The 13,864-nt window shown below is 40.8% G+C and overlaps 1 protein-coding gene across 1 annotated transcript; it reads left to right on the forward strand.

The window, feature by feature from the left end:
- The first annotated feature begins 307 nt into the window (after positions 1-307).
- Positions 308-1,960, forward strand: LOC148785004 (uncharacterized). Its single transcript, XM_088875665.1, has one exon. The coding sequence runs from the start codon at positions 308-310 to the stop codon at positions 1,958-1,960; it is 1,653 nt and encodes a 550-aa protein (XP_088731791.1).
- Positions 1,961-13,864: the final 11,904 nt, after the last annotated feature.

Consider the following 13,864-nt stretch of genomic DNA (forward strand, 5'->3'; position numbering starts at 1 on the left):
ATTTACCAAATGCACCTCCCGGTGACACATAAGAACTGCAAACGGAATTCAGAGGAGGTAAGGTTACTTTGAGTCTGACGCATATTTTTCTCTATCAACGTGCCTTTGGCCTAGGAATTGACTTGAGCGTCGGAGAGACTTCGTCGGGAACACTCCCGGCTGGCTTAACCGTTCCCTTTGTGTTCTCAGGAATTGCAGTTCGAGGGACGAGGTCGGATCGTGGGTCGAGGTTTCGATCACTGAGAGGATTCGATAGACTTCCCTTGCACTTTCATTTGGCGCCGTCTGTGGGAACGATTTTGAAAGCATGGAAGGAGAATCGGGGAGGAACATTCTTGGGCTGGATACCACGATAGGAACCGCCGAACCCATAGTTCAACTCACGAAAACGGAATTACAACAATTAATGGAAGAAGCTGGGAGAAAGGCCATTGTGGCGTATGAGCGTAGGATCGCTACTCCGGTTGAAGGAGAAGGGGCTAGGAGGAGGCTGTTCGGAGAAAAGGAACAAGACAAAGCATCAGGTGCCAGTGGAAGGGACAGAAGTAAGCGTCAACCTTCAGAGGTAGGATCGAGTAGCCGAGATAAGAGCCAAGCCAGGGGACCGGCAATCTCGCGTGCAGAGGTTGACAATGTGTCGAGACAGATCGCAAAACTGGGAAACCAGATTGACGAACTGAAGAAGAGGGGGGAGATATTATCCCAGCACCGGAATTCACCCTTCTGTAATCAAATCCTGACAGAAACCGTGGCTCCAAACTTCAGAATGTCGGACCTACCGAAGTACGATGGAATGAAAGATCCCGCCGAACATCTCGCGGCATTCGATATGGTAATGAACCTATACGGGCAGTCAGGCCCCATTAACGCTAAACTATTTGTCACGACCTTAATAGGAAAAGCCCAGGAGTGGTTCACGAACATGCCGCCAGGAAGCGTGGAGTCCCACGAGCAACTCATACAGAAGTTCTCCTTCCATTTTGCCAGTAAAAGGAAGCAGAAACGATCAGCGACACATCTATTCACCATAAGACAACGCAACGACGAGACTCTGAAGAGTTTCATGGGACGTTTCAATAATGAAACACTGGAGGTACCAGACTTACGAATAGATATGATGGTCAGCATCCTAATCCACGGATTGAAGAAGGGTGCATTTCCTTCCGCGTTAGCTCGCGATCCCCCATCTGATGTGGAGCAACTTATGAATCTGGCGCAAAAGTACATAGACGAAGAAGAAATGAACGCCATGAAAGATGGCGAATGGAGGGTCGAATATGGAAGAGATCGGGGACGCGACGATAAGGATGACAAGCGATCTAGGCCTGAGCGAAACAAAGAACCCCACTATTCACAAAAGTACAATAAATACACGCCACTCAACACCACGAGGGCAAGGGCATTGCTCATGGTGAAAAGGAAGGATGTACTTAGATGGCCGAAACCCACGAGGGCTACCCCTGCCAAGAAATATTCGAGCAAGTACTGTAGATTCCACCGTGAACGGGGGCATGACACAGAAGAATGCTACCAGCTTAAGGATGAGATTGAGCGGTTAGTCCGCCAAGGGTATTTCAAGGATTTAGTATCAAAGGATTACCCCGACAGGGGTCGACACAGCAGATCTCGGAGCCCATTGAGACGAGTAGAGGGTAGGGTCGTTGCAGGGCAAAATAACCGGGAGAATGCGCCCATGAAAGGCGTCATACACATGATAGCGGGAGGATCCGAGATGGGGTATTCAAATAGAGCAAGGAAGAAAGCAGAACGGAGGACGGGCACCATGACAAGCAGGCAGGTAATGAACATATCCCAGGAATTAGAGATTAGCTTTGGTGCGCAGGATGTAAAGGGAAAGATCGGAGACGGTAATGACCTTATGGTAATTAAAATGGACATAGCCAATTTCACTGTCCATAAGGTGTTGGTTGACAACGGAAGTTCTGCGGACATTATTTGAAGGAAGTTTTAATCAAAATGGGCTTAGGAGAAGCCAGGTTGGGTGCTATGAGTTCGCCATTGGTGGGCTTCGGAGGCAGTGAAGTGGACTCGTTGGGAACAATCGAATTGCCCGTTTCCCTCGGAGACGAACCCAGAAGAAGAACTCTTACGGTAAAGTTTCTCGTGGTCAACACCCCTTTTGCTTACAATGTTATTCTGGGAAGACCTGGCTTGAATATTTTCAGGGCCATTGTATCCACGTATCACTTAAAAATGAAATTCCCTACACACGCCAGAGTTGGAGAGGTCACATGCGATCAAGGGGAAGCCAGACGATGCTACAACCTTTGTAAAAAAGGATGCAACAGATAAAAAGAGGAAATTGGATGAAACTTTCATCGAGAATGAGGAGAGAATAGAACCAGTGGATGAACACAAGGAGATCGAGTTGGTACAGGGCGACCCATCCAAAAGAACAAAGATTGGGGCAAGCATGGAGAAAAAATTCGAGATGATGATGATCGCATTCCTGCGTCGCAATGCTGACATGTTTGCCTGGAGCCCCTCCGATTTCAAAGGTATTAGTCCTGAAATCATTGAGCACCGGTTGAATTTAGATCCAAAGGCGCAACCCGTCCAGCAGAGAAAAAGAGCGTTCGGGTCTGAAAAAAATCGGATCATCCAAGAGGAAGTGGATAAGCTGTTAAAGGCGGGATACGTTTCTGAGGTCCGTTATACGGACTGGTTATCAAACGTGGTGGTGGTGCTAAAGGCTGCTGGGAAATGGAGGATGTGCACCGATTTTACGCACTTAAACAGGGCATGCCCCAAAGATCCTTTCCCAATACCAAGAATCGACCAGTTGGTAGATGCGACCGCAGGGTACGAGTTGTTTTCAATGATGGATGCCTACCAGGGTTACCACCAGATCCGCATGGCTAAGGAAGACCGCACAAAGACATCGTTCGTAACTGAACAAGGTATATTTTGCTATAACGTAATGCCGTTTGGTCTGAAAAATGCAGGTGCAACGTACCAAAGGCTCGTTAATAGAATGTTCAGAGAACAAATAGGGAAAACAATGGAGGTCTATGTTGACGATATGTTGGTTAAAAGCCGACGCTCGGAGGAACACTTGCACGACCTCGAAGCAAGCTTTGCCATCATGCGAACATACGGGATGAAGCTCAACCCAACTAAATGCACATTTGGGGTCGGAGGGGGCAAGTTCTTGGGCTATATGGTAAGCAGTCGAGGAATAGAGGCCAACCCAGAGAAGATCAGAGCAATTCTCGAGCTAAAGTCACCAGGCTCAATAAAAGACGTTCAGAAATTAACGGGTAAGATCACATCCCTCAACCGATTTATTTCTAAATCCGCAGATAGAAATTTACCCTTCTTTCAAGTTTTGAGAAAGCCTAAGGATTTCCAATGGACTAGCGAATGCGAGTATGCTTTCAACCAACTCAAGGATTACCTAAGGACGCCACCGTTATTGGCGAACCCTCGACCTGGAGATATTTTGTACCTATACTTGGCCGTGTCTGAACATGCTGTAAGTTCAGTTCTGGTGAGGGAGGAAAATAGAGTCCAGAACCTGGTATACTATGTTAGCAAGATGCTGCAAGGGGCGGAGTTGAGGTACAGCTTAGTTGAAAAGTTTGTTCTTGCACTAGTAACCTCGGCCCGGAGATTACGGCCGTATTTTCAATCACACAAGATTATCGTACTAACGAACCAACCGCTCAAGAGCATTTTATCGCGACCAGAGGTCTCAGGGAGATTAGTGAAGTGGGTTGTGGAACTGGGTGAGCATGATATAGAATACCACGCCAGAAACTCGGAGAGGGCCCAGGTGCTTGCTGATTTCGAAATGGAACTGACAAACATACCAGCTCCGGATGTCGAACCATGGATGTTGCATGTTGACGGATCGTCGAACGCTAGCAGCGGTGGGGTTGGGATTCTGATACAAGGACCTGGAGAGGTCGAAATAGAGGTCGCAGCAAGACTTTCATTCCATACCACCAACAATGAAGCCGAGTACAAGGCATTAATCTTAGGATTAGAGCTGGCACATGCGGCAGGAGCAAGAACTTTAGAAGTATACACTGACTCGCAGTTGGTAGCAATGCAGATTGAAGGAAATTACGAAGCAAAGGAACGTACAATGTCAATGTACCTGAAGAGGTCAAAGTCTCTGATCGAGCGTTTTGACAAATGCACTGTCCAGCAGATACCGAGAGGAGAAAACGACAGAGCCGATTCACTTTCCAAATTTGGAGCTTCATTATCGGGAATAAAAAATCGTAACATCACGGTAATGGTGAAGAACAAACCTGCGATCGCCGAGGTCGAGGTACATACCGTAGACCAACCTTGTACATGGAAGGACGAGCTGACGCTCTATCTCAAGGAGGGGACTCTTCCCGAAAATCCTTCGCATGCAAAAAACTTGAGATTAAAAGCCACCAGATTTGCGATGATCGAGTCCGAACTGTACAAAAGGACAGCAGACGGACCCCTGTTGAAATGCTTGAACCATGAACAAGCGGAATACGTGCTAAAAGAGATACACGAAGGGAGTTGCGGCAACCATTCGGGTGCTAGGTCATTGGCTCAAAAGGTCGCACGCCAAGGGTATTTCTGGCCTACCTTAATGAAGGATGCGAAGAGGCTAGTACAGAGATGCGAAAGCTGTCAGAGATTCTCCACTCGGATACATTCCCCGGCTACACCAATGGAACCATTACAGGTCGCTTGCCCATTCGATCAATGGGGGATCGATATACTGGGACCTTTTCCCCCAGCGAAGGCACAAAAGAAATTTATTATACTCGCAGTCGAATACTTCTCTAAGTGGGTGGAAGCCGAGGCGGTAGCAAGAATAACGGAGAAATGGATGATCGATTTTATTTGGAAGAACATCATATGTCGATTTGGAATCCCCAGAACTATTATATCGAATAACGGCACACAGTTCCAAGGGAAGGAAATTACGAGCTGGCTGAAGGAGTTCAAAATTCAGCAAAATTTCACATCGGTAGGTCACCCTCAGTCGAACGGTCAGACAGAAGTGACCAACAGGACAATACTCCAACACTTAAAGACCCGAATTAATTCAAAAGGATCGTGGGACGAAGAATTACCGTGGGTATTATGGGCATATAGGACGACCCCGAGGTCGTCCACAGGTGAGAGTCCCTTTTGTTTAGTTTATGGTTCTGAAGCGATTATTCCTGCAGAAATCGGCGAGGAAACCCAACGGATTGCAAGTTACGACCCTGCTGCCAACGACCAAGCACGCGCATTTGATTTGACTATGATAGAAGAAAAAAGGGATGTCGCACTAGCAAAAATACTCCACCATAAAAGTTTAGTGATGAGGAGATACAACAAAAAACTTCGACCAAGGGAATTCCAGGTGGGGGATCTGGTCCTTAAAAAAGTTGAAGTTTCCAAGCATGTGGGGAAGCTGGATCCTGAATGGGAAGGCCCCTTCAAGGTGGTCGAAATACGGAGAAAGGGGGCATACCTACTGCAAGACGCCCAAGGACAGAATCTCAAGCGACCATGGAACATACGAAACCTGAGGAAGTTCTATGCGTAAGCGTGAGCCTGAGAAAGGCTAAGTATCAATAGTGCGATCATAGATGCCTGGAAAAGGCCCAATAATGTGTGAAATTTTATATGGCAACTGTATTCCCCCCCTAGCCTGAAAAGGCTCGATAAACTCTATCGAATAAAATGATCGCATTTACTTATATAGACCTGAAAAAGGCATTACCAGCCAATGCGATTGTATTCACGTAAACACGAACCTGAAAATGGCTTTCAAAACGATCGCGTCATCAATAAAAGCGACTACAGTCGCTTGAGCACTTGAATCTGAAAGATTAGTAAAGGATATAATCCCCAAAACATGGGAAGATACAAAAGCCGCGTTTGACCTCTAGAGATCCACGATCAATAAGTTCAAATCAAAACAAGGCTACATATTTTCAATATCAGCTAGCAACGGAGCGAATTCGTCCTCTTTGGGTGAAGAAGCAGGGTCCTCAGGGAATGGCTGCATGTTGCCATCGAGGCTAGGGTCGAGCTTGGCAAGGTCAAAATCAGGTACAAAGCCCTTTAGGGTTGAGACTTGAGCTTTGCATCTGTCGAAACCTTATACCAGGTAATCAGCAGCCCTAATTTCCAAAGCAGTATCAAAAGACGGGGCTCGGATAAAATCACGAGCACCCGAGAGCCGAGCTTCGCGAATGCGAGCAGAGAACTCGTCGGAACTCAAGAACTCTGCTCGTCATTCAGCCTTCCCAGCTGCATGTCCAGCTGCAAAACCGGCTTCTCTCCCCGACTCATTGGCCTTAGAAACCTCGGAAGCTATTTTCTCCTCCAATTCCTTGATGCGGGCCTCCAGGATGGCACGTTGAGCCTCCGAGTTCTCCGCTCGTGTGGTAACTTCCCCGATCTTGAGCCGCATATCGCTATTGAGACGCTCAGCGACAAGTTGGTTCCTTTGAAACCCAGCACACTTCAAGGAAAGCCCATGAACGAGGTTGGCAGCCTGGACACCCTCGCATTAGAAGAAAGTGATTCGGCAACAAAAAGAAATTCAGAGAATGCTTACCTGGACAAGCGAATGGGCGGCATGTTCTTCCAGTCGAGTAAAAGGACTCTGAAGCAAGGCTGCCTGGTCACGGGGTAAACAAGCTGCGTTGTATAGCTCCCACGATACTTGCCCGGAATGTGAACCAAGAATGGTGCTGTTAGGAGAGACCATCCAATTGGGAACAAATTTTTCTTCAACTGGGGGAGGCATAAGATGGTTCGGGGCACGGAGATCTTCACGAGCTTTTCTCCAGCAATCGGAAACATCGTTCAACATCTCCATACCTCTGCGATCATCAAGCGCAGCTGACACAGAATGACCTAGAGCCAAGGATTGGGAGCGACTCCTCGTGTTGGGACCCACCGAGCTCTTGCCTCTCCTCTGCCTCCGGGTCAACAAACCACCCGAATTAGATTCACCGATATGAGATTGATCGGGCGAAGCGGGTACAGGCTGGTTCAGAGGACGAATATGGGAACGGGTATCCTCGCTCCCTATGTCGATGGGGGGGCTATGGGGCCGGTTCCCTGGAGGAGCCACAGAGCTTTCAACAGGCCGAGGTGAGGTCGCTGATGAAGGAGCGGGTGCGGCCTCTCCAGCCGATGGTCGTGCTCGATTAGCTCGAATCCGCTGGGCAAGGCGAGATTGACCTACCATGTCGTCTGGAAAACAGTGGGTTGAGAAAACATTGGACCCAAATAAGACGGACAAAAAGAAACAAAAACATAGTCAGTCAATCACCTAAAGAGCCCTCAACCGGGATAGGTGCAGGAGAAAGTTGTGCGAGCCTAAGAACTTCCTCTACCAAATGCATCTTGGGGTCATACCGATTAGAAGAAAGGCTCCTAATTTGATCACCTTCTAACCCCCCCCCCTTCGACTACAGGACTCGGTTTCTCTAGGACCCATTCACAGCAGAAAGGCCATCCCCGGCCTGGGGGAGGACGACCAAAGATGAACCGTTTCTTCCATGGGCCTACGTTCGAAGTTAAGGGAACCAAATATCTACATTCCTTACGGGCGGATAAGTAATAAAAACCGTTATCTGCCAACCTAGCAGAGGTAGTGAACGAATACAAAGACCAGAAATTATCAAAGCTAGGTTCGTATCGGTAGACCCTCATTAGGATGATGAAAATAATTATATGGCGGATCGAATTCGGCGAGAGTTGCATAGGGCACAGTTCAAGGCGTCTGAGGATTTGTGAAACGTAAGGAGCGAGAGGTAATCTCAAGCCCACGTCAAAATGATTCAGGGAAAATGAACAAAAACCACGAGGAGGGCAATGCATACGATCAGCAGAACTGGGAACTAAAATTTCATAACTAGGAGGGATATAGTATTTTTCCCTTATTGTATCAACCCGAAGTCTTACAGTACTAACTATGTGTTCCCACGGCCTATCACTAAGATCGGTGTCGGGGGCACTATCGGAGTCCGATTCTATTCGCCCACCATGGCGCGGCCTAAACCGAGACCTAGCCCTAGATGGACCTTCTTGGTGCATACTGGTTGCAGTCCTACGGGTAAGAGTAGCAGAAGTAGAAGCGAGAAGCAGAGTTTGAGTTGGGGAATATCGTACCTGGAAATGTAGAAGAAAGCAAGCTTGAGTGGCGAAATGGTTGAAAAGCGTTTGCTTGGGGAAGACGATACCAGTAAAAATATTTTTGAATCACACCGAATATATGTAAGTTTTACACTAAAAAGAGATTGGACGCTCCTGCAGAGGCACGTGGCCTTCAGTGTTAGAGAGGGCTGCCCCCGCGACACGTGGACCACCACTATCGAGGCAATTAATGCCCTACAAAAGCACCTATTTGATTTCTGCACGCGACTCAACCGTCGCGCCCAGAACTAAGGGGGCAAATGATGAGGGGATTTTTGTATTCGGACAGATATACCCCTCGCACTAATTAAGGAGTAGGCATTAATTAAGGAGCCTCTATGGAAGGATTCCAAGATCCCACCTAATGCTCGCATGGAGAGATTTATGGCTGCCATAACAGCATTTGGCTACGATTTAGTACATGATTTAAGCTCTCAACCTGGATATTAGCATTTACCAAATGCACCTCCCGGTGACATATAAGAACTGCAAACGGAATTCAGAGGAGGTAAGGTTACTTTGAGTCTGACGCATATTTTTCTCCATCAACGTGTCTTTGGCCTAGGAATTGACTTGAGCGTCGGAGAGCCTACGTCGGGAACACTCCCGGCTGGCTTAACCGTTCCCTTTGTGTTCTCAGGAATTGCAGTTCAAGGGACGAGGTCGGATCACGGGTCGAGGTTTTGATCACTGAGAGGATTCGATAGACTTCCCTTGCACTTTCAGAATTAATATAAAAAATGTCCAAATTGTCAGTGAGATCGAAAAGAAAATAGAAGGTATGTAGCATATCATTTCTTAAAAAAATAATTGGTTTTAGTTTGGTTGAAATTTAACTTATCTTTGTTATATGCTCTTATTTTAATAGGCATTCCATCAGAGACGGGCAATGGTAATCAAAATCAAATGGATGATGAAGAGTTGGAGATCTTTGCCTGTGCTTTAAACAACCCAATAATTGATTTATAGCCAGTCGAATCTCTCTTTATTCTTTTTCTACTATTTTGTCAATATTTACCATAAAATAGGAAATTTTGAATTCGAACATCTTTTGTTCTTTCCAGAATCGTTTGATATAGTTGCCCAACTACAAATTAGATTAGGCTTGTATAAATCAATTTTATTATGCTATTGATAATTTTTTGTTTGTTCTTTACTCTTCATATAACACATTGTTTGTAGAAAACTTATTCAATTATTTTAATTATCTGTAGCCCTCATGCACTAAAAAGAAACAACATTGTAAATTACTGTGCAAGCATGTGCAATTTTGCTATTACACACATTAACATTTCTTTATCTCAAAAAGTTGATATCATAATTTATAAAATAAACTCGTCTATTCTATAACATACATATCTCAATTTAAAGCAGGAAAAGGGACATGTAGCACAAAATTGTACAAAATAATGAAGAAAATTTGGACATTAAAGTGAAGAAACTCCCTCTCCAACAAGACTTGGTCCCTCTAACGGAAATTATTGAATCTATAAAAATCCAACCAAGATACAAGTTATCTCTGCAAAAATGACTAGAGGGTTGGATACTACATATAAGAAAGCGAAATTTCACAAATACAAGTGACAATGTACTAATTGTTTAGTATTTTACATAAATAACTTGTAATTCTTTAGTTATGCAAAATTACTATAATATAACTAATATTTTTCAATCAAAATTTTCATGAAATAGTACTATATTCATGAAAAAGTCACTCAAAACTCCTGCTCTTCAAAGGAGGTTGCAACGTTTATACTATTTAGCTGCAGGAGGAATCATCTAGTTCTTGCACAGTTAAGTTAAAATCTATAATGATTTTATTTATGACCATAGTTTATGTTGATATGTTTTCTTTTATGACTTTTCAATTGAAGATTTTAAAAAATTAACGTACTATTATGTCATTTCTTCATGACCCGTATTGGAACTTCCACAACATTCAGATTGGGAATGGAACTAAAAGTAATATAAGAAATTTCCATGTTGTAAGTGAGATCGAAATGAAAATAGAAGGTATGTAGCATATAATTTCTTACAAAAATGATTGGTTTTAGTTTGGTTGAATGTTGACAATTATCTTTGTTATGTGATCTTATTTTAATAGGCATTCCATCAGAGTCGGGCAACGATAAACAAAATCAAATGAATGATGAAGAGATCGAGATCTTTGCACGTGTTTTAAACAACCCAATATTTGATTTGTAGCCAGTCAAATCTCTCTTTATTTTTTTTCTACTATTTTGTCAATATTTACCATAAAAGAGGAAATTTTGAATTCGAACATCTTTTTTCTTTTCAGAATCGTTTGATATAGTTGCCCAACGAAAAATTTGATTTGGTTTGTACAAAATCAATTTTATTATGCTATTGATAATTTTTTGTTTGTTCTTTACTCCTCATATAACACTTTATTTGTAGAAAACTTATTCAATTATTTTAATTATCTGTAACTCTCATGCACTAAAACGAAACAATATGTAAATTACTGTGCAAGCACGTGCATTTTTGCTATCACACACATTTACATTTCTTTATCTCAAAAACTTGATATTATAATTTATAAAATAAACTCGTCTATTCTACTAACATACATATCTCCGGTTGAAGGAGGGGAAACGGACAAGTATCACATAATTGTACAAAATAATGAAGAAAAAATTGGACATAAGTGTGAAGAAACTCCCTCTCCAACTAGACGTGGTCCCTCTAACGGAAATTATAGAATTCATAAAAATCCAACCAAGATACAGATTATCCCTGCAAGAATGACTGGAGGGTAGGATATTACAAAAAAGAAGGCGAAATGCCTCAAATACAAGTGACAAGGTAATAATTATTTAATATTTTACATAAATGATTTCTAATTCTTTAGTTATGCAAAACTAATATAATATAACTAAAATTTTAATGCAATAGTACTATATTCATGAAAAAGTCACTGAAAAGTTCCGCTTTTTAAAGGAGGTTGCAATGTTTATGCTATTTAGCTGCCGAAGGATTGATCTAGTTCTTGCACAGGTAAATTCAAAAACCATAATTCGGTTTTACTTATGACCAAAATTTATATAGATACATTTTCTTTTCTGCCTTTACAAATATAGAAGATTTTAAAAAATGAACGCACTATTATGTCATTTCTTAATGACCAGTATTAAAACTTCCACAACTTTCAGATTGGGGATGGAACTAAAAGTAATATAAGAAATGTCCATGTTGTCAGTGAGATATTAATAAAAATAGAAGGTATGTAGCATATAATTTCTTACAAAAATATAATATAAGAAATGTCTATTCTACTAACATACATATCTCCGGTTGATGGAGGGAAAAGGGATAAGTATCACATAATTGTACTAAATAATGAAGAAAAATTGGACATAAGAGTGAAGAAACTCCCTCTCCAACAAGACGTGTTCCCTCTAACGGCAATTATACAATCCAAGATACAAGTTATCCTTGCAAGAATGACTAGAGGATTGGATATTGCAAAAGAGAAATCGAAATACCTCAAATACAAGTTACAAGGTAATAATTGTTTAATGTTTTACATAAATAACTTTATTTCTTTAGTTATGCAAAACTAATATAATATAACTAACATTTTTCAATCAAAATTTTCATGCAATATTACTATATTCATGACAAAGTCACTCAAAACTTCTGCTCTTTAAAGGAGGTTGCAATGTATATACTATTTAGCTGCTAGAGGAATGATCTAGTTCTTGCACAGGTAAATCCAAAATCTATAATTCGATTTTATTTATGACCAAAATTTATATTTATATGTTTTGTTTTCTGACTTTTCAATTGTAGAAGATTCTAAAAAATTAACGCTCTGTTATGTCATTTCTTAATGACCCGTACAGAAACTTCCAAAACATTTAGAGTGGGGACGGAACTAAAAGTAATATAAAAAAATACCCATGTTATCGATGAGATCAAAATGAAAATACAAGGTATGTAGAATATAATTTCTTACAAAAATGGTTGGTTTTAGTTTGGTTGAATTTTAACTCTTATCTTTGTTATGTGCTCTTGTTTTAATAGACATTCCATCAGAGTCAGGCAACGATAAACAAAATCAATGGATGATAAAGAGTTAGAGATCTTTGCATGTGATTTAAAAAACCTAATATTTGATTTGTAGCCAGTCGAATCTCTCTTTATTCTTTTTCTACTATTTTGTCAATATATACCATAAAAGAGAAAATTTTGAATTCGAACATCTTTTTTCTTTTCAGAATCGTTTGATATAGTTGCCAAATGACAAATTTGATTAGGGTTGTACAAATCAATTTTATTATGCTATTGATAATTTTTTATTTGTTCTTTAGTCTTCATATAATACTTTGTTTGTACACACTTATTCAATCATTTTAATTATCTGTAGCCCTCATGCACTAAAAAGAAACAACATTGTAAATTATCATGCAAGCACGTGCATATTTGCTATTACACACATTTAAGTTTCTTTATCTCAAAAACTTGATATTATAATTTATAAAATAAACTCGTCTATTCTACTGACATACATATTCTCCGATTGAAGGAGGGGAAAGGGACAAGTAACATTATAATTGTACAAAATAATGAATAAAAATTTGGACATAAGAGTGAAGAAATTTCCTCTCCAACAAGATGTGGTCCCTGTAACGGAAATTATAGAATCCATAATAATCCAACCAAGATACAAGTTATCCCTGCAAGAGCGACTAGAGGGTTGGATATTACCAAAAAAGAAGGCGAAATGCCTCAAATACAAGTGACAAGGTAATAATTGTTTAATATATTACATAAATGATTTGTAATTCTTTATATGCAAAACTAATGTAATATAACTAAAATTTTTCAATCAAAATTATCATGCAATAGTACTATATTCATGACAAAGTCACTCAGAAATTCCGCTCTTTAAAGGACGTTGCAACGTTTATAGTATTTAGCTGCCGGGGGAATGATCTAGTTCTTGCACAGGTAAATTCAAAATCCATAATTCAATTTTATTTATGACCAAAATTTATGTGAAAATGTTTTATTTTCTAACTTTTCAATTATAGAATATTTGAAAAAATTAACGCACTTCTATGTTATTTCTTCATGACCCGTATTGAAACTTCCACAACATTCAGATGGGGGATGGAACTAAAAGTAATATAAGAAATGTCCATGTTGTCAGTGAGATTGAACTGAAAAAAGAAGGTATGTAGCATATAATTTCTTACAAAAATGATTGGTTTTAGTTTTGTTGAATTTTAACTCTTATCTTTGTTATATGCGCTTATTTTAATAGGTATTCCATCAGAGTCGGGCAATGATAAACAAAATCAAATGAATGATGACGAGTTGGAGATCTTTGCATGAACTTTAAACAACCCAATAATTGGTTTGTAGCCAGTCAAATCTCTCTCTATTTTTTTTCTACTATTTTGTCAATATTTCCGCAAAAGAGGAAATTTTAAATTCGAACATCTTTTTTTCTTTTTAAAATCGTTTGATATAGTTGCCCAATGAAAAATTCGATTAGGCTTGTACAAATCAATTTTATTATTTTATTGATAATTTTAATGAATTCAAAAGTGTCAATTGATTTTTCTATTCCAAAATATTTGAGAGTGATAAATTTTGTGGTGGCAATGAACCAATTAGTTTGTTTGTATAACTTTATTATAATTGCAATTAATTTCAAACTTAAAATACTAGAGTC

Source organism: Sesamum indicum, linkage group LG11 (assembly GCF_026168435.1).
Source record: "Sesamum indicum cultivar Baizhima isolate 11 linkage group LG11, ASM2616843v1, whole genome shotgun sequence".
Lineage (NCBI taxonomy): Eukaryota > Viridiplantae > Streptophyta > Magnoliopsida > Lamiales > Pedaliaceae > Sesamum > Sesamum indicum.

Bases quoted from the DNA above. Each gene is read 5' to 3' on its own strand.
- LOC148785004 (XM_088875665.1), top strand. From the start codon at position 308: ATGGAAGGAGAATCGGGGAGGAACATTCTTGGGCTGGATACCACGATA.